The sequence below is a fragment of the Giraffa tippelskirchi genome, chromosome 14 (assembly GCF_054371585.1).
Source record: "Giraffa tippelskirchi isolate mGirTip1 chromosome 14, T2T-mGirTip1v1.2.pri, whole genome shotgun sequence".
NCBI lineage: Eukaryota > Metazoa > Chordata > Mammalia > Artiodactyla > Giraffidae > Giraffa > Giraffa tippelskirchi.
The window spans coordinates 38,566,038-38,592,723 of NC_137288.1; the positions used below are offsets into that span (position 1 = coordinate 38,566,038).

The 26,686-nt window shown below is 40.0% G+C and overlaps 2 protein-coding genes across 2 annotated transcripts in view; one reads left to right on the forward strand and one right to left on the reverse strand.

Moving 5' to 3' along the window:
* The window catches only part of LOC145534639 (uncharacterized), a 119,167-nt gene that overhangs the window by 7,011 nt on the left and 85,470 nt on the right, over positions 1 to 26,686 (forward strand). The window contains exons 2-3 of the mRNA XM_081562654.1: positions 4,315 to 4,389; positions 4,853 to 4,950. The gene's annotated coding sequence lies outside the window, so the exon portion shown is untranslated. The remainder of the gene's footprint in view (positions 1 to 4,314; positions 4,390 to 4,852; positions 4,951 to 26,686) is intronic.
* The window catches only part of DSG3 (desmoglein 3), a 30,817-nt gene continuing 19,585 nt past the window's right edge, over positions 15,455 to 26,686 (reverse strand). Inside the window, exons 11-16 of the mRNA XM_081562644.1 lie at positions 24,921 to 25,148; positions 23,572 to 23,823; positions 20,311 to 20,450; positions 19,938 to 20,001; positions 17,873 to 18,120; positions 15,455 to 16,277 (exon numbers count right to left, since the gene is read on the reverse strand). Coding sequence (XP_081418770.1) covers positions 15,654 to 16,277; positions 17,873 to 18,120; positions 19,938 to 20,001; positions 20,311 to 20,450; positions 23,572 to 23,823; positions 24,921 to 25,148 — 1,556 coding nt within the window. The 3' untranslated portion in view covers positions 15,455 to 15,653. The remainder of the gene's footprint in view (positions 16,278 to 17,872; positions 18,121 to 19,937; positions 20,002 to 20,310; positions 20,451 to 23,571; positions 23,824 to 24,920; positions 25,149 to 26,686) is intronic.

A 26,686-nucleotide genomic window follows, 5' to 3' on the forward strand; every position in this document is an offset into this window, starting at 1 on the left:
TCTCAAACTATCATCATAACTTTGTGAAAGTCGCTCAGTTGTTTCTGACTTTTTGCGACCCCAAGGACTATACAGTCCATGGAATTCTCCAGGCCAGAATACTGGAGTGAGTAACCGTTCCCTTCTCCAGGGGATCTTCCCAACCCAGGGATCAAACCCAGGTCTCTCGCATTGCAATCAGATTCCTTACCAGCAGAGCCACCAGGGAAGCCTTAACAGAATACTGACAAACAGTATACTGATAAAGAAGATTTCCCCATCCCGCTATACCTCTCCAGCTCAAACTTGCTACTTCTTCCCAAACCTGGTCAACTCGGCCACTCAGGCCAGGAACCCGAGAGTCATTCTCAATTCTCCTTGTTGTATTCTCTGCAGTTACTGTACTTTCATTCTCTGTGGCTCTGTTCAAGATTATTCACACAATGTGCATCGCAGCATCAAACTGTGATGTATGGTTAATTAATTCATGTCTGCTGCTGTGGTGCCTCTTCTTTCCCAAGATGGTTACCTCTTTAAGAGCAGAGGCTATATCATATTCATAGTGGGTTCAGACTTCCGTAGGCAGCACATATAAGATGATCAATAAAGAGTTGTTGAACCAAGCCCACATGGACTAATTACAAGTGAAAAAGGAGTATTTTAGGGGAAGGTATTTGGATATATCCACTGTGGATATATTAATAGTGGATCTGGCTAGAAAACGGTGTTGGATTGTGTGTGGGGGGAGTTATGCACACGCATACAGGCATGCACACATACATGCAGGTGTGTTGGTGGATGTTTGTGTGTGTCCCACAAGGATACTACAGTCCAGGAGCAGGAGAGGAATGGCAGATGGTGGGTGTGAGTCAGAGTTTCAGAGTGGCCTGACTGATAGAGGTGTAAGTGTCTGGGATGTGGTGTCTCCAGGGATGAGTGTGGCGGGAGGGGTTTGGACAGAGCAAAGCTGAAGGAGTTCAGGGACAGGTTGAGAAGAGAATGTGTTAGCTAGGGGTGGAAAAATGGCAAGGGATTGTCCATCCCCTTAATCCTGGAGAAGGAGTATGGTCCTTTTCCACGGAAGCCAAAGCAGGAGTGACATCACAGACATTAGGTGTCTGAGTGTTGAAATTTTCATGGCTTAGCTGGACCAAGAACCTTAGGCAGTAAGAGAGGAGAACTGGGTGACTTGGAGGTGGGGGATGATCTCTTAATAACAGGGTGGGAAAAAGCTTTGCTGCCTTTCTGAGCTGGGACTTGCAGAGTAATCAAAGTCCAGCAGACTGCAAGGCCCATGGTCTACTGTGGAGAAACCAGCACGTCCTTAGTGAACAGTTACCACTCTGTGCAGCGGCAACAGTCAGCCTTGGGAACACAGCCACAGATGCCAACACCCTGCCGGAGAGATAGAGAGCCGCGTGTGGTGAGTCACGGGCTATAGCTGAGCTGTTCCCCACAGGCTCCTCCTGTGAGTCAGTAGATGAGGACTGACTCCTCGGATGCAAAGTCCCGAACCGAGATGACTTCAGGAAGTTGTCAGCGGTGTTCGTGGACCAGAGAATTAGAGGAAGACACGACAGTGGCAAAATGAGACTTGACTCAGCAGAGAAAACAAAGTTGTCTGTTTTGGGGTCTAAGTAGAGTCTTGAACTGACATCATAAGAGATTTTTTTCGAAATACATCATACACTAGTTTTACAAGGTGATAAGAACTATAATAGTCCTAAATTGAGGTGTGTTCAAAACAGGGATTATCTAGAAATCCTCAGCAAGGTCTTGATGGCCCATTAGAATGCCTCACCCTCCCACTAAGATCTGAAATCCCTTAGCTGAAGGCTCCCTTGACTGCTACGTGCATATTCCTGGGAGGGTGGCGTGCTAATCCTTATCAATCATTTGCATCATAGCCTGACACCACGAATACACCAGGTAAGCTCCGCCTGAGAGCCCTTGTCCTCTCAATTCCTTTTCTTGAGAAGGTTCTGTTCCAGCCACATCCCTCGCTCTTCACTTCTCCTCAAATATTAGTTTCTCAGTGACATCTTCTTCGGTTACCCATATAAAAATTATAATAACTCCCACCCCCAAAGCTCCCCACCCGCCTTTCTTACTTTATTTTTCTTCTTGGCACAATGCAACTTAAAAGGCTATGCATTTACTTATTTATTATCTGTCACCATTCATTGGAATGTAAAATTCCTGAAGGCTGAGGTCTATCTGTGAACTGCTATGGATTCTGGTGGGGACTTCCCTGGTGGTCCAGTGGCTAAGACTCGTTACTCCCAATGCAGAAGGCCTGGGTTCGATCCCTGGTCAAGAAACAGCCCACATGCTGCAATTAAGACCCAGCACAGCCAAATAGATGAGATGGTTGGATGGCATCACCGACTCAATGGACATGATTTTTGAGTAAACTCCAGGAGTTGGTGATGGACAGGGAGGCCTGGCATGCTTCAGTCCATGGGGTCGCAAAGAGTCAGACACGACTGAGCGACTGAACTGAACTGAACTGATGGATTCTGGTGGCTCAGACGGTAAAGAATCTGCCTGCAATGCAAGAGACCTGGGTTTGATTCCTGGGTAGGGAAGATCCCCTGGAGAAGGGAATGGCCACACACTCCAGTATTCTTGCCTGGAGAATTCCATAGACCTAGGAGCCTGGTGGGCTACAGTCCATGGGGTCACAAAGAGTCAGATATGACTGAGTGACTAACTCACACAAAACTTAGATCACCTAAACAGTGCTTGATCAATTGTAAGTCTTTGGTTTATACTAGTTGAATGTGTGAATGAAAGAATAGCAAATATATTTTCAAGGTTATTTTGGAGGAAAGGGTGTGTGTGTGTGAGAGAGAGTGTACAAGTAAAATGAAAAGAGAAGAGACTAATATTCCTGGAAGGATGCAAATCTCACCAAACTGAGGTGGGGTGTACTGGAAGGTCTCCAGTGTCGTGGACAACCTCCCCCTACCACGCAAATTTATCCCAGACAAGCCTGCTAAGGCTTCTTGAACCACGTCAACTTGGAGGAGTTCAGAGGCCAGCGGAGAGTGTTTCTGTGTTCTTCCTCTTCTTTGAGACTCCCTTCCTTATAAGAGGGACAAAGTGCAAAACCGTAAACCACATGGAAAATCCCTTTTCCCTCTGGAGATGAACAAAGCTAGCATTCATTCCGAGAGCGTGGCACTTGGGAATGTTGATTTTATCTCCCCACCTACGTTTTCTGAAAAAAATCTCAGAATAAATCTCTAGCTGTGATTTCACCTTAGGGTTTGTTTATAGGAATTCTTGGAAAGATAAGGAAAGTGGCTAGGAAGAAGGGTGGAGAGTTTGGTTGCTAATAGCAGCACTGAAGTGAGATGCGAACTGTGGGGCTTATGGGCAGTACAGGAGTGTTTACTGTGAGTGTCAGACATGTTGACCCAAATGTGAATAATGAGCCTACGAAGGAAGACCCACCAAAAAAACCCCCTCAGAAGACAGAAAAGAATACTGGTTTCTCAGCAGTTACCTCAATCATTTGAACGTAGGCAAGTAACATTCTTGCATATCAAGAAAAAATGAGAAAGAAGTGATAATAATGGCTTTGGAAAAGGTGGATGTAAAATACTGGCTTTGAAGATCTTTTCAAAGCAGTCCGATGGATGATTATAAATACTTTAGCAGAGAGAAGCAGAATTTCAAAAATAAACAATTTCCATGTTAAAGAGAAAGCAAGGATTCAAAGAAATTAACTCATTTTGATTTGCTTTCCGAACTAAACTTGTTGGTGCTTTTTAAAATTATTGTACCATGCAGTGACTTGTTAAATATCAAATTCTGAAATCTGTGATTGATTTACTTGTTATAAAATGATTAGAGCACATTTAAAGTTATTTAGTAATGATGTTATTTACTTGCATTTTTGACATCCCCTCAGGTGGAAAAGGAGGGTTGATTCCAGTGGGGGAGGCAAACGGTGCCAAAGGTGAACTTGTCCAAGGGAGAGTGTGACCTTGTGAAGGTCATTTGTCACATGTTACACAGAAGAAATGTTGGGAATCACTGATCTGCTAAGCAAAAGTTAGGATATTGTTATTCTTGAATCCCAGATTTGATATTATGAATACAAATTGTTTTTATGGAGTAACTTTATAACAAAAATAATTGAAAATCTCTTAATATGATAAATAATACCTTAATTAACTCATTTACATCTATATGTGCCCAGAGAATTGGAAAGTTGAAGCAGTCATTCAGCTATCACGTCCCTGGTGCCTGAGCATTTTAGAAAAGTGTTCTTAAAGCTGTTTTGCCTGAACTGTACATTTTTTTTTTTTTGGTTTGTTTCTGCAGTGGACCTAGTTTGAGTTTCAGACTTCCCTGGTGGCTCAGACGGTAAAGAATATGCCTGCAATGCAGGAGATCCAGGTTCGAATCCTGGGTTGGGAAGATCCCCTGGAGAAGGGAATGGCTACCCACTCCAGTATTCTTGCCTGGAGAATTCCATGGACTGAGGACCCTGGTGGGCTACAGTCCCTGGGGTCACAGGGAGTTAGTTGTGACTCAGCGACTAACACTTTCACTTTCACTTAGTTTGAGTTTTATCACCTTCTCTAGCTCCCATTTAGAGATTTTATTAGACAGAAATGTGTTCAAACATTATCAAACCAGTTAAGCAAAACTTAGTTACAAAAAAGGCAATAGGAAAGGATCTGCTCTGATATTTTAAATGACCACAGTAACCCTTATCAGTTTGTCTGAGAACATTTGTGGTTAAAGATTTTTTTAAAAAACATAATATTTATTATGAACATTACTGTACACCCTTGAAAGGAGACCTCTTATTTTACAAGGCAATTGTCTGCTAATTTACTGTAACATATTATTTTAGGTGAACTTCTCTTAACTTCTACTGAAACAGTATCTGAATGAGTCATACCTTTGGAGAGAGAGTCACGCCCATTTCATGCAGAATCAGCTACAATAAAGGTAAGTCAGCCAATAAAGACTTCTTGTGACTAATTCTTCTGTGAGTACAAAAGAAGAAGAGAGGGCACCCTTGTACTTCTTTCTTAACTGTAGGATGAGAACATTGAAGTAATCAGTAAATTTATGACAAGTCAGGCAGAACAGTACTGCAGGGAAAACTTAAGAGTTGAACAAAGTAAAATAGTGTGAGAACTCATGTGGAGAGTTGTTTTATGAGTCATAAAGTGCCATTGTGAGTTTCCCTTGTTTGGACCTTGAAATTTCAGTAATTAGAATCTCAAGTCCACAGAGTATGATTTACTGTTCTTTATACCTGCGATTTTCCCTTTAGAAGTGTGAATAAGCCATCTAAAACCAAACACACACACACAAAAAAAAACAGAGGAAGATTTTTATTCTAAGGCTTTCAGGAATAAAAAGATGATGGGATTTCTAAGGAACATTTTATTTACTTTTATTTCTATAGATGGTGCATTAGGTCAATTGGTCAGAATATGAAACCTGAGTCTTGGGTTTGCTCTGGGTGGTCCTAATGGACAGGTAGATGCCCACATATGTGATTTGGCAGGTAAATGTCCCTGCAGGAAACACTCCACCTCCTGACCTATGACCTAATGATAATGAAATTTTATTTTGTTTTCTAAGTTAGCAGATATTTAAGTATTTAAGATACATACTCCAAGGAGGAGAACAAAGCATTTTCTGTGATTTATACTTTGCCGTGAATTAATTTATAAAACAATTAAAAACTTTATTAACTAGTTATGATCACATTTTAAAGGAAATCGGAAGTAATTATGAAAACCTTTATTGTTGTATCTAACTCTTTGTGACCCCATGAACTGCAGCATGCCAGGCTTCTCTGTCCTTTACTATCTCCCATGTTATATTCTGGAAATAAGGTAATAAAATATGCAAAGATAAAGACAATTTAACTTCTTTCTATTTTATATTGAGTCAACTGGCTTTTGTAAATAAAATTCCCTTTCACCTGGCACCATAAATCCTGTGAAACTGTAAGGTGAGGTCATTTTCTTCATACAGTAATTACTATTCTACCAGCATTCCCTAACATGTCTCCTACTGGAGGTTGGGTCAGCAGCAGCATTTTTTTTATGCTGATTGCTGATTTTCAAGTATAACTACTTGTTTTTCCACCTAAAGCTACCTGGCTGCCCTGTTCTACTTGGTGGAAATGACATAGTTAGAACTCGTACGGGAAAAAAAGCCTTCCATTCTGTCCTTTTCTAAGGAAGCCCAGCTGAAAAATGCCAATTATCTGGTGATTCTCATCAGCTTGGCTACAAGATCGCAATATGATATGAATGAATTCATCTCTATTTGGTTGTGTGTTCAGGGAAATTTCTGGTGCCATGTAGGGTAGACAGGACAGGCTCTGTGGTTAAGGCAAAAGATTAGCGAAAAAGAAATAGTGCACTCGCAGTTTTGGAGTCACAAGAAGAGAATTGGCTTAGTTAGTTTCTGACCCTATCGTCAATCAACGGATTACTTTTCAGCCTGTTTGAGCATCTATAAAACAGGACTTTGGATCAGATAATCTAGAAGTTTTGAGTTTGTATGGTTTCAGTGGTTTTGTATGTCACACTCATAACTTTCTGAGTTTAGTTCATTTTGAAGATTGAAAAAAAATTCTTTTATGTCAGATCTTCATGAGTACTTCTATTAATATGTCCTAAGGGCATTCTGGTTTTGTGTGTGTGTATGTGTGTGTGTGTGTGGTATAGGGGATCTTTTCCCTGACTAGTGATCGAACCCAGGCCCCCTGCATTGGGAATGTGGAGTCTTAGCCACTGGACCTGAGTACATTCTTATTACTTCTTGACAGAAACTTCATGAAGTAGGGACTGTTACTATCTCCATAAGAATAGTCCAAAGAGGTGTGAAAAGTTGAAGTAACTAGCGAAAGACACACAGCTAGTAAGTGATGAAGCTGGGATTTAAACTCAAGTACTTTGTCCCCAAAACCTGAACTCTTAATCATTAACTCAAACACACAATTGAAAACAAAACAAAAACACTTTAAGTTTATCTTTTGTTAGTTATTAAAATATACATTCCATCTGTTGATTGACTAGATGGGATGAGATGGAATGAAAGTTTAAAATTTTCTCTTAGACCCTCCTAATAAGTTTTGATTTTTCACCACTAGCAGATTTTCTTTGCTTGACAACTCATAGTTTCCGATCAAAATATTCAACAACATCTCCCAACTTGTTCTTTCAGTGGAGACATACTTCCCTAATCAAGGTTGGCAAAAGTGGTAATAGCGTGCATTGGCTTGTTCTGGAAGCCCTGGGAGAGTCTTTGATTCCTAGAATAGAAGATCTTATGTCATTCTGACAGCATATGCCTTTGTTGTTAGTTTGCAATTTGAAAGAATATTCAAAGACCAACACAAAGAGGGCAGTTCCAGGGCCCACAAAAGTGTGTATAGAAAGAGGGGCTAGTTAAAAAATCAGCTTAGATTTCAACCACTAGCAGCATAAATATCTTCTGAGGAAGAATCCATAGCAGTTTATAACAACTGAGAGGAAAGGGAAGATACAGAAAAATATTGTCAAAAGATGTTGGACTAAGGGTTTATTATATATTAAAATTTTTTTGACATACAAAAAGATGTATGTAATTAATCTATACAGTTTGATGAGTTTGAGATAAGTGTAAACCCATGAAACCATTACCATAATCTATACCATAAACTTATGTATCACTTTCAAAAGTTTCCTCTTACACTCTTTTTATTACTGTTACTTTGTGCATGTGACAAGAACACTTAACATAAGACTTACCCTGTTAGTAAAATTTTAAGTATACAATACAGAGTTGTTAAGTATAAGCTGTATGCTACACATAAGTCTTGGAGTACAGAATGAAGCAGGGCAAAGGCTAATAGAGTTTTGCCACGAGAACGCACTGGTAATAGCAAACACCCTATTCCAACAACACAAGAGAAGACTCTACACGTGGACATCACCAGATGGTCAACACCGAAATCAGATTGATTATATTCTTTGCAGCCAAAGATGGAGAAGCTCTGTACAGTCAGCAAAAACAAGACCAGGAGCAGACTGTGGCTCAGATCATGAACTGCTTATTGCCAAATTCAGACTTAAATTGAAGAAAGTAGGGAAAACCACTAGACCATTCAGGTATGACCTAGATCAAATCCCTTATGAGTATACAGTGGAAGTGACAAATAGATTTAAGGGACTAGACCTGATAGACAGAGTGCCTGATGAACTATGGACAGAGGTTCGTGACATTGTACAGGAGACAGGGATCAAGAAAATCCCCATGGAACAGAAATGCAAAAAAGCAAAATGGCTGTCTGAGGAGGCCTTACAGATAGCTGGGAAGAGAAGAGAAGCGAAAAGCAAAGGAGAGAAGGAAAGATATTCTCATCTGAATGCAGAGTTCCAAAGAATAGCAAGGAGAGATAAGAAAGCCTTCCTCAGCGATCAGTGCAAAGAAATAGAGGAAAACAACAGATTGGGAAAGACTAGTGACCTCTTCAAGAAAATTAGAGATACCAAAGGAACATTTCATGCAAAGATAGGCTCGATAAAGGACAGAAATGGTATGGACCTAACAGAAGCAGAAGATATTAAGAAGAGGTGGCAAGAATACACAGAAGAACTGTACAAAAAAGATCTTCACGACCCAGATAATCACGATGGTGTGATCACTCACCTAGAGCCAGACATCCTGGAATGTGAAGTCAAGTGGGCCTTAGAAAGCATCACTACGAACAAAGCTAGTGGAGGTGATGGAATTGCAGTTGAGCTATTTCAAATCCTCAAAGGTGATGCTGTGAAAGTGCTGCACTCGATATGCCAGCAAATTTGGAAAACTCAGCAGTGGCCACAGGACTGGAAAAGGTCAGTTTTCATCCCAATCCCAAAGAAAGGCAATGCCAAAGAATGCTCAAACTACCACACAATTGCACTCATCTCACACGCTAGCAAAGTAATGCTCAAAATTCTCCAAGCCAGGCTTCAACAATATGTGAACGGTGAACTTCCAGATGTTCAAGCTGGTTTTAGAAAAGGCAGAGGAACCAGAGATCAAATTGCCAATATCCGGCTGGATCATCGAAAAAGCAAGAGAGTTCCAGAAAAACATCTATTTCTGCTTTATTGACTATGCCAAAGCCTTTGACTGTGTGGATCACAATAAACTGTGGAAAATTCTGAAAGAGATGGGAATACCAGACCATGTGACCTGTCTCTTGAGAAACCTGTATGCAGGTCAGGAAGCAACAGTTAGAACTGGACATGGAACAACAGACTGGTTCCAAATAGGAAAAGGAGTATGTCAAGGCTGTATATTGTCACCCTGCTTATTTAACTTATATGCAGAGTGCATCATGAGAAACGCTGGGCTGGAAGAAACACAAGCTGGAATCAAGATTTCTGGGAGAAATATCAATAACCTCAGATATGCGGATGACACCACCCTTATGGCAGAAAGTGAAGAAGAACTAAAGAGTATCTTGATGAAGGTGAAGGAGGAGAGTGAAAAAGTTGGCTTAAAGCTCAACGTTCAGAACACTAAGATCATGGCATCTGATCCCATCACTCCATGGGAAATAGATGGGGAAACAGTGGAAACAGTGTCAGACTTTACTTTTTTGGGCTCCAGAATCACTGCTGATGGTGACTGCAGCCATGAAATTAAAAGACGCTTACTCCTTGGAAGGAAGGTTATGGCCAACCTAGATAGCATGTTTAAAAGCAGAGACATTACTTTGCCAACCAAAGTCCATCTAGTCAAGGCTATGGTTTTTCCAGCAGGTCATGTATGGATGTGAGAGTTGGACGGTGAAGAAAGCTGAGCGCCGCAGAATTGATGCTTTTGAACTGTGGTGTTGGAGAAGACTGTTGCGAGTCCCTTGGACTGCAAGGAGATCCAATCAATCCATCCTAAAAGAGATCAATCCTGGGTGTTCATTGGAAGGTCTGATGTTGAAGCTGAAGCTCCAATACTTTGGCCACCTCATGCGAAGGGTTGACTCATTGGAAAGGACCCTAATGCTGGGTAGGATTGGGGGCGGGAGGAGAAGGGGACGACGGAGGATGAGATGGTTGGATGACATCACCGACTCGATGAACATGGGTTTGGGTAGACTCCGGGAGTTGGTGATGGACAGAGAGGCCTGGCATGCTGCAATTCATGGGTTCGCAGAGAGTCGGACACGACTGAGTGACTAAACTGAACTGACACATAAGTCTGTAGAACTTATTCATCCAGTACAACCGAAACTTTGTACCCATTGACTAATATCTTCATTTCCTATTACACGTTTTTACTAATCAAAAGTTGTGGGCGTTTGCCCTGGATGAGCATAATTAAGATTAGTTAAAAAAAGAAAAAAGTTTGGTCAAACAAGGCCTCTTCATTGTGTCTTACTTAAAGAAATTTAGGTGGAAAATCTAGGTGATTCTTTTCCTTTTAATTATGCATCTAGAGAGCAGATTCCTTGTATGTAGAAACTTTGTGTCTGCAGCACCACTAAACATTAGTGTTTGATCTGTGGGTCTAAGAATGAAAAGAACTGCTTCAGCTATGCCAAGCTACATGGTTACTGTTGGCAAATAGATGTGCTTGTGGTGCATATGTATATGTGTGTGTGTATGTATGTATGTTTCTCCTTGTAGTTAGGACCATAACACTCTTATTATCAGTACTAGTGAGTAGGACATGGAAGGTGTGACTAAGTTGATCTCACATTTTGTGTTTAAATACCCAGTTTTGGTTTAGTAACAATGCCTCCTTGCAGGAGCAGAAACCATATCATTATGCCATTTAAATAAATCCAGGATTACCTGATTCTGTACTGCTTTATAATTAAGAAAGTTCTTTGCAATCCTCTCTTGATTATGAAAGAATATAAATATTTCCTCTACCTTCTACAGAAATGAGGACATACTTATTCAGCATCAATATTTTGCCTTTATCATAATTCGATGCTCTTTTTATACAAAATTTATTGTTTGCTAACTTAATAGTGACAAATTCAGCCCACAGAAAACATCAGGGATATCCTGAGGCATGACATTAAAAATAAGGTGGTCCCATATCCTTCATGGGAATAAAGATATAAGTAGAATTGGCTTTAAATAGTAAATATTTGCTGTAGTTGTTAAAAATGTGTTGTTTCCCACAAATAATGGAAACACTGAGGTGGAAGGACTCATTTAAAGTTATTATTTTAAAAAAACAAAACAAAAACCAAGTTCACAGATACAGAGAACAGACTGGTGATTGCCAGAAGTGAAGTGGTTGGGAGATGGGCAAAATGGGTGGAATCAAAAGGTACAAACGTCTAGCTGTAAAATAAACAACTTCTGGGGATGTAAGGTACAGCAGGGTCATATAGTTAGCAATATTGAACTGCATATTTAAAAGTTGCTAAAAGAGTAAACCTTAAAAGTCCTTATCACAGGAAAAAGATTTTTTTGTATGGTGAAGGATGTTAACTAGACCTATTATAGTAATCATTTTGCAATATACATAAATATCAAATAAAAAGTTTAACATATAAAGTTATTTTTATATCTAGATGCATGTCACATTACCTCTTCTGTTAAAGTGTGTTATCAAAGTAATTTTTAAGGAGTTTACTGGGAAAGAGGTTCCATGACCTCCAGGTAGCTCGTTTCTGTTATTAAATGTGGAGGAAAGCTGCTTACTGTGACCTGAGAAATAAACTCACATAGTCTTCAAAATAGTGGCAAATCAAGTATGTGCATTCTTTCATCTGTCCCTACCTTTTTATTTCTCTATCTGTATCCTTCAGTCATAATATATATATATGCCAACATTGTACTGCTTCTTTACTCTTTAGAATTATATTTGGATTTATGATCTTTTTATTTTATAATTTTCATTGTTTTCTTTCCGATTTTTCATGTTCTACTTAAGTCTTAGATCTGAAAATAAACATTATTCTGAGAAACTAATAAATATTAATATTGCTGAATGATATAGATCCACTTTTACATTTGTGTCACTTATTCTATGACCTTGAGGAAGTTACTTTGATTCTCTGACTTTCTGTTTTTTTGGCTGTAATCTCAAAGTTACCATAAGAGATAAATTAGAGTATAACTCTCTTGGCTGTCTGGTAGATATCAAAAGTGTCCTTCTTCCTTCTTTGGTAACTGCATCCTTTTACACTTTAGACCATCATTATGTTGAGTTTTAACTATCCCTGCATTGTATTTAGATTTGTTTGTTTGTTTGTTTTGCATTTGTTTAAAAAAAAAAAAGGGCAATGTATAAAAGAAAAAGAAAGCAAAGACACCAACCTGTGGAATGGCCTCTGTCTTGTCTTGGAGGGGATCATGGTGAACTCTGGATCAGGCAAAGCAGAAGGAATCTCAGTATCCTTTGTGGAAGATGTGTTGTTTCTGGCACCTGGAATTTAAATTCTTACATTCTTTTCTCATCAAATATCCCCCTTATGTAAAAAAAGATCTCAGACTATGTTGTTGAGCAAGCACTAAATCACGTGATCTCTGATTTGCAATTACCCTTGTGAAGTTGAGAAAATACTGGATTGCCAATAACAAGAAGGAAAGATCCTTAACTTTTACTTAATTGCTAGTTGTTTCTTAATCGCTAGTTACATCGAAGCTAGTCAGTTGAATGTATTCCTTTGCACCCTTACTTGACTTTTGAAAATTAGATAAGAGAAACTGATCTTGCTGTTTTTATTCCTTCACCTTCCTATGAATAAGAGGAACTGGTGATATTTTTGGAATTTACCTGCATGGTTTTCATTTTCCTGGGATTGATTTAGGACATCTGAGTTAAACCATCCGCTTTTCTTCACTCAACATTCACTCGAATCCAGTTTCTGCTCACCTTACCCCAGGTCCAGGTTGAATTGTCTGTATATGAGAATGAGGAGGATCAGGGAAACCAAGATCTGAGGCTCTGAAGGGACTTGTTTTGTGGTATCCCTTTAAAGGAAGACATCAAAATAACAGACATTAGTTGTTGTTCAGTTGCTAAGTTGTTTCTGACTTTTTTGTGACCCCATGGACTGTAGCCCCCCGGGCTCCTCTGTCCATGGGATCCTCCAGGTGAGAATGCTGGAGTGGGTTGCCATTTCCTTTTCCAGGGGATCTTCCCAACCCGGGGGTCAAACCTGTGTCTCCTGCTTGGCAGGCAGATTCTTTGCCGCTGAGCCACCTCAGACATTTACTGGCAGACAGACTCACTGCAGGGGCTGATGGCTGTCACCAAAGTCATGGTACATTTTTGTCATCATGTTAGGCTAGAAACCTTACCTTCTTCTTCTCCACCTTTTCTCTCTTGAGTCTTCATAGCGTGTCAACATTTTTGCCTGAGAGACCATTCCAAATTACCCAATAGATTATAAATGAGTTAAATCATCCAGTTAATAAAAATCTGCCCTGACCTCATCCAACACCTATTTCCACCTGAAGAAGAGATCCCAAGTCCCCATGTACTTCCTTCCTGCTGGGGAGGATTCAGGAAAAGTATCAGCTTTAAAAAAAAAAAAAAAAAGGAAAGATACTGATAAAAATACACATGCAATCACTTTCTTATATCATGTTTCTTAATAGTTATTAACTGCAGAGAATAGTTCAGTTTTTGCTAAATGGTTAAGGAAGTAATCATCAATTTGTTGCCAAACAGTTTTATTATAACAATGTTACCATTCTTAAAGTTTTAATATATACTGTTTAACATTTATAATACATCAAGTAAAAAGATAAGTTTTAAAGAATTTTTCTGCTTAAAACATTTTTTATTTTTAGTGAAAAAATACAGATACATTTTTGCTTTGAATTTAATTTTACATGGCAAATCCATTGTAGGTCCTCTTAGATAAGAGTGATCTACTTTTCTTTCAAAACTCCCTTAATTTCATGTCCCCCCTTATTTGACTTTACTACTATGGCATAGTTTCCTCTGCAGTTTGGCAGTGCAGCGAAATTCCCATTTCATGAACTGGATTTTAAGAGGAAATATTAGAATACCTTGAGAATCCTGGAAACACTTCTGAACTTGTAACAAGGGTTATTCTGATTGTTAGTTTAATTCTCAGGCATAAACAGAGTCACAAGTCAACTGTGTGTGTTCTAGACCCCAGAGCAAGCTTCTGTTGAGAACAGCCCCAGAGGTAATAACAGGGCAACTTCCTCAGGACCTGCAAGGCTGCTCCAAAGGGTCTAGTTCCTCTCACCTGCAGACCTTGTTGCTACGGCAGCCTCGTTTTGGAAGAAGTGATTGCCCGTGCCTGGTGGGCTTTCTGGTAGTCATGACACCAGGAAGAGGGAAGAATGCTAGATGTAAGGACATTTTAGGGGGTCTCCTCCCTGCCAGGAATCCTCAGGACTGCACCCTTCTGGGTTAAAACACAAACACTTAATACTTTGCCTTTCATCTGAAAACAAATATAGATTTGAATATGGCAAAAAACCAGAAAGGAGTATTTTATATACAATTAGAGGTAACAGAGCTAAACAATGACCTTGTAAAGACTCAGCTAAGACAATAATGTTAATAAGAGGTAGGGTACTCTCAATGGGCTAAAGGATGAGGACTTTGATCAGAAATGATTTGAAGAACTGCACTGTCATCAGGGTAACACACGTGAAATGACATATTCTAAGCTGTCACTAACCTAACATGGTTATACTCAAGGATTAAATTGTGGTAGCAGCTTCATTTAAAAGGAGTGAGGCTTAATAAAATTAAGTTCCTGATAATCTCTTTCTATATCCCTTTTTGACCTGAAACACGGCATATAATACACATTCATAAATTTCACGATGTGTTACTCTAGTCAGAGGCCTCTGTTGTTTGTGAGAAAAGCCATATTTTGTATTCCTAGGAAGTCTGTAGACATTGTTAACATGATAAATATCACTACACGTCATATGTAAGTTACATCTACCTACTAACATTTAAAAAATAAAGAGTAGTTTTCAAAGACTATTAACACAGGATTGCTGTTTTTGAGAAGTGTAGGGAGGGGCTTAATGTAAAATATTTTCTTTAGGTAGATCCTTTCAAGGTGATTTAAAAAAAACACAAAAATATTTACACTATATTGAACTTTCCTAAATTTCCTATGATACTTCTATTTCAAAACTGTCTTATTGTGAGAATATGAGGAATATAGATGCAGCAAGTTTAATGTGTAAACCAATACCCTTAGCTTGAGCAAAAGATGTCCCTAGGGTCTCCCAACACCAAGAAGATGGCAGAAGTTCAAATGCAACTATTTCCTTTTTCCCAAGCAGCTCAAAATGCTTTAGCAAAGACTTTATGATTCTTACATCATTACTAATGATGTAAGCAAAGGTGAAAAATTCAAGAACTGGGGGTCTTGACTCCAAGTCCTTAATCCACTAAAACACACTGCATTTGAAGTTTAAAAATTATTAGGAACTTTCCCCACTGAATATGGTCTTAAGATATTTCGGAAAACATTTAAGATCTACTAGGACTTGAATTTGAGAAGTAAGAGTGACCACACATCCAGTGTGGGGATATAAACTAGACAATTTAGACTGTAATCACGACCAGTTTATGAAAGAGTAGCAAATAAGTGCCAAATCAGACCAATACTGTAAGATTTGCTGTGCTATTTTGAATAATTTGGTTCAAGTATCTGTATTTGGCCAGTATGTAATTCCAGTTCACTCTATCAGACGGGAACAAGGATCTTCTGTAAAGATCTTACTGCCTGATCCTCGTAGCTCTGTAGGACCATGTAGGTTGCCAGTAATACTAGGAATGGGACAAATCACTCTTTCCGTCACTATCACATTTTGCGTGAGAAATGGATCAAAAACGGCAGCAGGAGGTTGCACAAGGGAACCAGAAGAAGCCGAGTAAGTCTCCGTTACCAGACAGCTACCATGCTGCAAAGGGTCAGCGATGGGAACGGCGGGCTGGAGGACAGAGCTGGAAGCAGACAGCGCAGATGCTCCCTGGCTGCCTGACAAGGTCTGGTACCTAACAGACTCTGACTGCTGGACTTGCACGTGTTGGCCACAAGTGTCAACCCTAGAACCGCTGTCTTTGGTAGGCGGCTGAGAGCTTTTGGTTTCGTCATCCATCCCGAGGCTTATCTCGGCCAGCTTTTTAAACTTGGGGCCGAGGGAGTCCAAGAAGCTCTCGTCAAAATCGTCAGCAATAAAACTGCAACAACCCAGGGAGCCGACGGGAGAACTGGGAGCATCGATTCCTTCGTTATCATAGATCAACAAGCAGTCATTTGCTTCCTGGCCGTCGTCTTCGTCTGCACAGGCAAACGCTTTCTAAAGGTGGAGAGAAGAGGAGAAAAGGAACTGTAAGAGACACTCAGTGGAAGGATGTAATACCTTTCGTAGAACTCAATGTTTGATCCTGATTGTGTGATTGAGGTAATCCATCGAAGTCATATACGGGTGTGAGAGTTGGACCATAAGGAAGGCTGAGTGCCAAAGAATGGATGCTTTCTAATTGAGGTGCTAGAGAAGACTCTTGCGAGTCCCTTGCACAGCAAGGAGATCAAACCAGTCAATCCTAAAGGAAATCAACCCTGGATATTCACTGGAAAGACTGATGCTGAAGCTGAAGCTCTTTGGCCACATGATGCAAAGAACCAACTCACTGGAAAAAACCCTGATGCTGGGAAAGATTGAGGGCAGGAGAAGGGGGTGACAGAGGATGAGACGGTTGGATGGCATCACTGACTCAGTGGACATGAGTTTGAGCAAAATCAGGGAGATAGTGATGGACAGGGAAGCCTGGCATGCTGCAATTCATGGGGTTGCAAAGAGTCGGATACAACTTATCGACTGAACAGCAACAACAATAGAAGTAAGGGCATACTCCATATCAGCAATCTTGTTACAGAAGTTATCTGTATTTGGAGAATGATGCAACTGACAGTCCTTCAAACTTGAGTCTGCCGTAGGCTCATATTTGAACTCTTGAGTTTTAAGACTTGCACTGACATGGACTTAGCCATACAGAGCAAATGTGTACGGAGCCTGGAGGTTATTTGCCGGGCCAACTGTGAGGGTCCCTGTGTGTGCTTGGGTTACTGCAGGTCATCGTGTGGGGCAGAGAGCAGGCATCCTCACCATCTGAGGCAGCTCTCACCAGCCTGGGGCCTTGGCCAAGACACCGTAACCCTTGTGAGAGTCTGACCCCTAACTGGGAGTCTGATCCTTCCTATCAGTCTGTCCTCAAACACTGTCAGCCTTCATCTGCTTGGCCACCAGGCCAAAAGCCATCACTTATAGCTCTGATAGCAAAGCTGTAGGTGAGATGTGTTCTAGTGATGCACCAACCAGGAGGCAAGCTACCTGCCTCCCAATGTCCTCTCTGTCCTTACATCCCTGTCCCTTTGTAGATTCTCTGCTTCCTGACACTTCACCTCATCTTGGACCACATCTCTTGTTTCCCCTTTTATGTTTGGGTCACTAATGTTTCTTCAACATTTTTGGACATGGACTCCTTGACAATGTGAAGAATATTATAACCCTCTTGGGCAAAATGTATGCTGATGTATTCTGACAGACTTCATGGTACAGGAAATGAGAAATAAACTGCTTTGTGTGTCTAAAGAGGATGCCGCTGATCTGAAAAGCAAAGGGTTTTGCTTTTTGTTGTTATCCCAGTGGGAGGAATGAGGTGCCATATTCTCTCATTTTGTGTCTACCCATCCCTTCTTTCTTGTGACCAGTAGCCGGATTTTGGCAGCCACCTTAGGTTATCCTTGTTATTTTAACAAGGAGCCTTTACCGCTTTTTTCTTGTCTTACCAAGCTGCAAAAGAACCGAACTGTAAAACTGAAGTACAGTCAAGTAGAAAGATCTCTAATGTAAACAAGATAACAAAGCTGCAGAGTTTTCCACCAGATTACCTGAGAAAAGTAGGAGTCCAGGAATTTCATGTTTATTGCCCCTTCCCCAAAGTCCCTGTTGGTTCCTCCCGTGGAATGCCTTGTTCTCATCGTCCCGGACTGCCCCGCAGAAAAGTTGCTCAGACCAGCGGTTGCTCCGAACCCCGCGGCACCCCCAGATCCTGCAGCTGCTCCAAGCTTGGTGGTCAGTTCCATTCCCGAAGCTCCTTCTACCATTGTCCCTCCAGCATATGTATTCGTACAGACTTCTAAAAACAGGGGAGAAAGTGATGTAACATCTCATGCTGTGATTTGTTTTGTTTTTTACTGATTTTCGATATCCAAGAGCACCTGCCAAGTAAAGCCAGCATGTGGGAGAAAATACGATTTTATGACTCAAGGTGAGAAGAACACCCCACAGTCTGTAATGTGAGAGTAACAGAGGAGGTGAGGGAGTAACAGAGGGTATTAACAGATGAAATAGCTCTGAAAACATACCAACTAAAAAAATAAAATGAAATAGATTTTCAGTGACAACGGCCAGAAGTGGAAAAGTATAAATGATTCAGCACACAGCCATGGAAAGCTTCTAATGCGATGCTTGTTTTCAGGAAAAAAGAAGTTGTAATTTAGCTGTCAAATTGGCTCAATATGGAAACCAAAGAGGAAACACACATAATGTAATCATGCAAATTAGCCAATGCTAATTAGGTGTCTTAGTGCCTAATGAAAATTTAATGAGCTGTGACTATTCTGCCCGTTACCTTTACCCTGCATTTTCACAGAAAGCTATTTTTCCTAGAGAATTCAAAATATTGTTTTTGTGATGTAACGGGAGAAGCAAATAATGATTAAAGTGAAGTGAAGTGAAGTCGTTCAGTCATTTCCGACTCTTAACGACCCCATGGTCTGCAGCCTACCAGGCTCCTCCGTCCATGGGATTTTCCAGGCAAGAGTACTGGAGTGGGGTGCCATTGCCTTCTCCTAAAATAAGGATTAAGGTAGCTGATAAAGACAGATAGTTAAATTTTGAGGGAAATCTTACCTAGATTTTTCAGGCTGGGCATTTAAAAACAATCTATTGCTAAGCGTGGAATTAAGAAACATTTGAATATTAGGCATTAGATCTTATTGTTCTATAGGCTTCCCAGGTGGCGCTAGTGATAAAGAATGTGTCTGCCAATGCAAGATACATAGGAGATTTGGGTTCGATTGAAGCGACTTAGCATGTCTGTTGTTCTAGTTTACACCTTAGTGTGGCACTGAGATAAGATGAATAAAATAGTTGATTGGTAAACTAAAGAAATAAATAATTTCACCTATATGGCAACACAAGCAATCCTTGTCCCATTACGATTAAATGTTGTTGTTTAGTTGCTCAGTCATGTCCAATTCTTTTGCGATCCCATGGACTGTAGCCCACCAGGCTCCTCTGTCCATAGGATTTTCCAGGGAAGAATACTGAGTGGGTTGTCATTTCCTGCTCCAGGGGATCTTCCTGACCCAGGGATCGAACACTCATCTCCTGCATTGGCAAGCAGATTCTTTACCACTGAGCCACCGGGGAAACCCATGATTAAATACAAAAATTGGTTATTGAATTGAAATCAGGTTCCTGTTCTGGGGAAGAAAGAAGGGCAACAAGATCTAGGAGGGGCACACCCGACACTTTAACTGCAAATATTACCAATGTTAACAGGCTGAGCTGGATGGTGGGTACAGAGTGTGTTTTATATTTTCCTTTACATTTTTCTATATATGTAAAATCCTTAACTTATTAAAAAATTAGTAATCAACTATCAGAGAACTATACTTCAGTTTACTGAAGTTTGGAGAAGTGTAACAAATCTTCTGCTAGTAAAGATGGTGACATCAGTAGATAAATGAACTTACTGAAGTCAGAACTAGGTCACAAAATTGACTGCTATACTAACGGTAAACCGATTCATTGAAACCCTGCTTCAGTGGTAACATCTCTCAGTATGTGCACAAATTATTAAGAAAAGAATTTAGAACATTTCTTAGTTTTTAATATTTCTTATTTAACCCATTGTTCCTTTCAAAAATAAATTTGATGTTCACTTACCAGAGTTTTCCATGAAATCAACTCCATTGGCAGTTATAGGTGGTACACTGATATTTGTGATTTCCTACAAACAATATGCAAAAAATACATTCAAAAATTAACCAGATTTCACCAATATAAGTGAAATACGCTCCCTTTTAAATGGAGACATTACAAGAATTCCAAATTCTTGCAGGAGTAACCATTTTTATAATTTGACATCTGAAGAGCTAATATCCTAAAAGGCTCCATTCATTTCAGCACTGACTCTCATAGGTCCTTGATGGTCAGGAGTCTTATTTTTTATACCCCATTATCCCCTTTTCTATCTAGTATGTAAATCAAATTTTGCTCTGTATGAGTGAAGTAAATGTTTTACAAAGTGGATCCTCACCTTGTCTTCAGGTTGGGCTCCTTCTATTCCCCACGGGTGAATTGTTCCTTCGGAACCATCCGGCACTGGGACAAATCCACCAGTCACTCCCCCAATAGGACCTGCCCCACAGTCACAGGTCAGCAGCAGGAGGAGGGCCACTAGTATGAAGGAAAACAAAATATCAGAACATTTGAGTCACTTGGAAATGATTTGACAGGGCAATTGTTGGAAACATTACAAAGAAATACAGTATTTTTAATGCTTATGGAAAATCTAATCAAAAGCAAAATTAGTTTCTACAAGATAAAATTTGATAAACTAAGCATACTAAAATTTCACCAACTGAAGGAGACAGATCAGATTATTCTTGTGACCCCTATATTTTCTTAAAAGAGGCACTGTTTGATGAATGATAAAAGTGGTCATTCATTTCCTCATTTATTTTCTATAATATATTTTTATTATTAATGTTTTTATTTGTGCATATTGAGGCTCAGTATATGATGTTGGGTGAATACACACCTGAATAGTCAAGATTTTAGGTGGGCATTATAATGATATGGTAATCTGACCTCTAAACATCTTATAGAACAGCCATTAACCTGCAAACTCCCTCTGCAACTGATGATCTAATATCATTACACTCTTAATGGTGACTTAGGAATCCTTAGCTTGGAGGGTAATCCTTACCCTCCCTTATCCTTAGCAGGTAATCCTTCCTGCCTGGGTAATTATCATTCATTCTTTCTGTGCAGATAGCTCACATCTTGGCAATAAAGATTAGCATCATTTTCAGGCTAATAGGCCAAGAGAGAAATGAAACACTTCCCAGGCTGGGTGGTCAATGACCCCACCTCCACCTCTGCCCTGCATGCTGGAGGTTCGTATATGACTGAGTTCGAGTCCGACTCATGCGATCCCATGGACTGTATGTAGCCTCCTAGGCTCCTCTGTCCATGGGAGCCTGCAGGCGAGAATACTGGAGTGGATTGCCATTTCCTTCTCTAGAGGATCTTCCCGACCCAGGAATCTAACCTGGGTCTCCTGCATTGCAGGCAGATTCTTTACTGACTGAGCTATGAGGGAAGTCCTGCCCTGCGGACAGAGGGCACTAAATCCTTGTTTGAATTCTTTCACTTACTGGCAGCTTAGTGAGGGGTTTAAGAGTATATAGCCTCTGGAGTCAGTCTTCTAGGGTTTGAATTTTGGCTTCACCATTCACCAGCTGGACAAATTACATCATCTTTTCTTGCCTCTATTAACTATTCGAAGAATGGGAGAATATATAGTATCATAGATTGTTGTGAGGATTATGAGTTAATGGAGATAAAGGATGGTACTCAGTGCCATGAGGACTCCCCAGTATTGTTTGAATGAGCTACATCAGTTATACAAATTAGGTCAGTTACATATATATATACACACACATATATATGTAAATATATGATGAAAAAATTAGGCCAAGTATATAAAATAAAATAAGTTGGACAAAGCACGTTTTCTCAGAATTTAACATAATGATATGAGTGATACTTCTAAAGGCTTTCTTTATTGCCATTCTCAATTCTATGACTTAAGTAAATGTATGGGAAGGGTTGAATAGTTTAAGTGGGCAAATTAGTTTTGAAAAGTGATGAATATATATATATATGGTCAGTGTTTTTAGATGAGTATAACAGTCTTTTAGAAATCTTGTTGATCATTGTATGTACAATATGTATTCGATTTTTATATACACATCCAGAGAAAGTTTTTCAAAGTGTTGATTGTGTTTCCACAGAAACGTGTTTATGTTCTGTCCACAAAATTCAAGATATGATCTTTTGCAAATGGTAGGATCACATGAAGCAAATATGACTGTGGGAATAACACAGTATATTTCCTCAGACTGCCATCCTGAGCCACAATCCCAAATGCACAGTAGTCTAGAGGATATATCTGTACCTCAGAATTCAACATTTCAAAATCAGATTTATGATTGCCACCCTAATCTGCACTTTGTCTGATATTTTCAATTTCAGTTAATGGTTTCAGTAGCAACTGAATTCAGTGGTTCATCTGGACTTCTCATCCATTCATTCTTTCCATTAGTCTCCAGATCTTCTCCATTTACTCCAACTGTGCCTCCCATACCTATTCGTTCCTTTCCATTCTGATTCCGGGGCTCAAAACCTGGCCTCCATCATCCTGTGTGAGCTGTAATATTACAATAACCTCCTAACTGTTCTTCCCTTTTTAGTTTGTGGTACACACTGCTGTCAATGTTATCTTTCTAAAACACAAATAAGATCATGTTGGTCTTTTATTCAGATATTCTCAGCAACTCTCCCTCTCGGAATGGAACTTGTCTTATGTCCCTGGGTATGGTCCAGTGTCTCCTAGTTTACAGTCTATGGGAACTTGAATAGAATTTGTATCCTATTATTGTGTGAAAATTGTATAAATCTTAATTATGTTGAATTGGTTCATAGTGCTTTTCAGGTCTACTCTCTCCTTCTACATTTCTGTACATTCTGTTAGTTTTTGAGAGTTTGATATTGCAACTCTAAAAATCTTCATTTACCTACTAAAAAATAATTGTCATATGTAGTGGAACTATAATAACTTTGTATTTTCCAACTCTCTCCTGTAAATGTGTTATCATATTTTCATAATTTAAAAATATAAGAAAGAAAGAGAAAAAAATACATGTATGTAAATTCCCTAAATGTGTTCAGTAAACGTCATCATATTAAGTTTGAGCTTTAAAGGAGTGTATTTTCAGGTGAAAAGCTGTTTTGAGGAAATTCTGGATTAAGCAACAACTTCTCAGAGTGCGATATATTTATCTGCATTGTAAAGCTCAAAGCTTATACTATCTTAGAATTTTTCCTAAATTTTTTTGGTCAGGACTGTATTGTATTTTAGAATTTCATGAGACTTGTAGAGGGAAAAGACATTTTAGAAAGTGCTGCAATCCTGGATAAAGTCATTATTTTGACTGTGAACATCACAGGCAGTGTGTAGACTATCCATGCTTTCTTTTTGCCTTTCTTTGATTCTCTGTTGCTGGTTTCTGTATGTCTAACATACACGCCTTGCTCTGCTGTATTATAAATATAGATTGTTGGCAAGTCACGTGTTAACTTTAAACATTTCTGGTTCTTCCTGAAAATGTCAGCGCGCCCCCCCACCCCCACCTCACCCCGTGAGCTCTGCCTCTAAACCAACTGCAGAGATGCTTTGTCCATGCACACGCTACCATCCGGGGGCACCTGGAGAATGCCCTGGTATACTCACACAGCAGCAGCAAAAGACCGAGGAATAGCAGGCCGATGGCAGCAGCCCCCATCCTCCCGGACACCTCTTCAGTATTAGGGATGTTGGTCGGATACACACTTCGACACACGCCCCTGTAGTCACACTGACAGACTTCCAGGGTCAAGCTCTCTGGTGTCTCGCACCGCCTGCCCTCACTGTCCGTGACCACGACGGAGATTCTGTACACTCCGGGAGAGACTGGCTGTGGGGCTGTGAGGGTTGCGGACCGAGCTGTAGGGGAACCGTCAAACACATCAGCAGTAGGACAAGGTGTCTCTGGCTCTTAAAACTGCTTGTTCTTTTGGGTGAACAGGGCCACAGTTGACACATCACTGTCACAAATAGTAGCGTGAGACTGGAGCAGTTATGAGGGGTGTTGGGGTTCAGTTGGGTATACATTATTTCAGAAAAGAGCAAGAGATAGATGAGGTCATTTACAAAGGACTTGAAGTGGCCTGATGGTCACTTTTGTTGTTTTTTAGTTGCTAAGTCATGTCCAACTCTTTTGCAACAGAGGAGACTGGACAGAGGAACCTGGCGGCCTACGGTTCATGGGATTTCCCAAGCAAGAATACTGGAGTAGGTTACCATTTACTTCTCCAGGGGATCTTCCCGATCCAGGGATTGAACCTGTGTCTCCTGCTTGGCAGGCAGGTTCTTTACCACTGAGCCACCTGGGAAGCCCTGCTGGTCACTATGAAATCCAAAAAGAGAGAAGATTCTTATTATGTCTAATGGCTTTTTCTATGAGACTCCTGGAAAACATAGGAAATGTGAAATTAGCATGATAAAAGTTAGGACAAAAGTAAGGATGGATTAACTCTTGCCCATTGGCTAATGAGTTTGAGAATTTCAGCCTACCATGCTTTCAAGATTCCTGACTAGTGACAGACTAGGGACAGCCTTGAGCAGGCTGACCCCTCCAGTACTTCACGTCTGCTGACAGCCTGGCCAGTTAGGAAAAGTTTATGTATTTAGAAATCTAAACAGCTCAGCAGTAAAATAGGTGCCTGACTATAATCTTTTCATTATTTATTTATTTTTGGTATACTGAAGAGATACAGATAAAAAATTGAAAATATAAAAAATATCCAATAATTAGAGTCCACATGAGAAAAACAGAAAATTTTAAATAGTGCTAATATCTTATATTGTTCCTTTTCTGAAGACAGAAGAAATTCATGAGGATAGGACATCATCTTCATTGCAAAGAGTTTTTAAAATTACTCTTGGAAAGGACCTGCTCCCAAATGGACTCTCTCTTAACCTTCTGGAAATATAAAGAAGCAGCAGTTTTCATTTGTGGAAGCAGCTTTACAATTACTCACCATCTGTTCCTATGATACTCCACGCAACTGGAAGTTTTACGCTTTGCTCTTGCACCGAAAATTCGTAGGGGCCAGCATAGTTATCCCTTTCTAGTGGTAAAGCTCTGATAACCACGGAAAGTGACGAACTACAGACTACTTCCTTTTCCAGGGCAATTGTTGGACAGTTTTCATTAAAGTCAGGTACTTGGACATATACGGTGCCTGTAGAAGTTTTACCGGTGTTTTCTATAAGAATAACATTTTAGAGTTAGAGAACTATACAGAGCAAGTTGTGCAAAATAAAGAAACAAATAAATAAGCCCTTAAAATTTCTCTCACATGCGTGGACTTCTCTGGTGGCACAGTGGATAAGAATCCACCTGCCAGCACAGGGGACATGGGTTTGATCACTGGTCCGGGAAGACACCACATGCTGTGGAGTAACTAAGCCCGTGCACCTCAACTACTAAGCCTGTGCTCTAGTGCCTGTGAGTTGCAACTGCTGAGCCCATATGCTACAACTACTGAAGCCGAGAGCCTGTGCTCCACAACAAGGGAAGCCACCACAATGAAAATCCTGTGCACCACAAGTAGAGAGTAGCCCCCGCTTGCTGCAACTAGAGAAAGCCTGAATACGGCAAAGAAGACCCAGTGCAACCCGAAATAAATAACTATTAGAGAAAAATTATCTCACATGCACCAGATTAGTGTATGTACTCATGAGATTGTGTCTGTTATTCCTACAAATAAAAAGATGTCACCCAATTTCTGTACCTTGTTAAAAGGAAATCTAATTATCAGCTTGGCTGTTGTCTTTAATTAGTAGCTTGTTGTTGTTGTTCAGTCACTAAGTCATGTCTGACTCTTTGCGACCCCATGGACTGTAGCCCGCCTGTCTCCTCTGTCTATGGGATTCTCCAGGCAGGAATACTGGAGTGGGTTGCCATTTCCTTCTCCAGGGGATCTTCCTGACCCACAGATGGAATCCTGCATTAGCAGGTGGATTTTTTACCTGTGAGCCATCTTAATTAGTAGCATCAGCTATTAATTCAATATGATTGGAACCAAGACCTATAAGGTGATAAATTCACTGATTATGAAGGAAATCAACATAAAAATAGTAGTTTTCTTAAATATATTCTACTGCACGAGCCCAGACTCTGTGGAAGATTTCTGCTTTTAAAGCTTGAGCCAAAGTATTTGGAATAAGCTATGATTTATTTTTATTACCCAAGATATAAGATCTCTCAGTGGTGGGATTAAGAATTATTTCTGTTGTTTCCCTTAGTGCTTTTTTCTGTTTTTCCAGATAATATGATTTTTTATTTTATTTTTATGTTTGCTGAAATTGCCTTGAGTATAAATTAATTTTACACTTAGGGAAGCACATAGTCAATGTGCTTCGACAAGGTGCTTCATTTAGAAGATTTTTCGGGAGATTTTTACTGTTCTGTGATATAAGCATGTAAGTCTCTATAAGTAACTCACTCTGCGTAAGTAACTCACAAAGGCACCTCACATTTGAGCTGAGCTTCCCTGATAGGCTTTCTGCATCAATCTTTGTCCACATTCTCAAATCAAGAAATTCTTGCTCCAACCACAGCAAACAATAGGACTAAACCCAGAATTCACTGGTTCAGCAAACTCCAGTGAGAAGCTAGGATGCTCAGTTGTCGCCTAGATTTAGCCACCTCAGACTTAAGACCCAAGGCCCCTAAGGTAATTAACTTTATCTAGTGATAAAGGTTCTTCTCTGGTGTCTCAGTGGTAAAGAATCTGTCTGT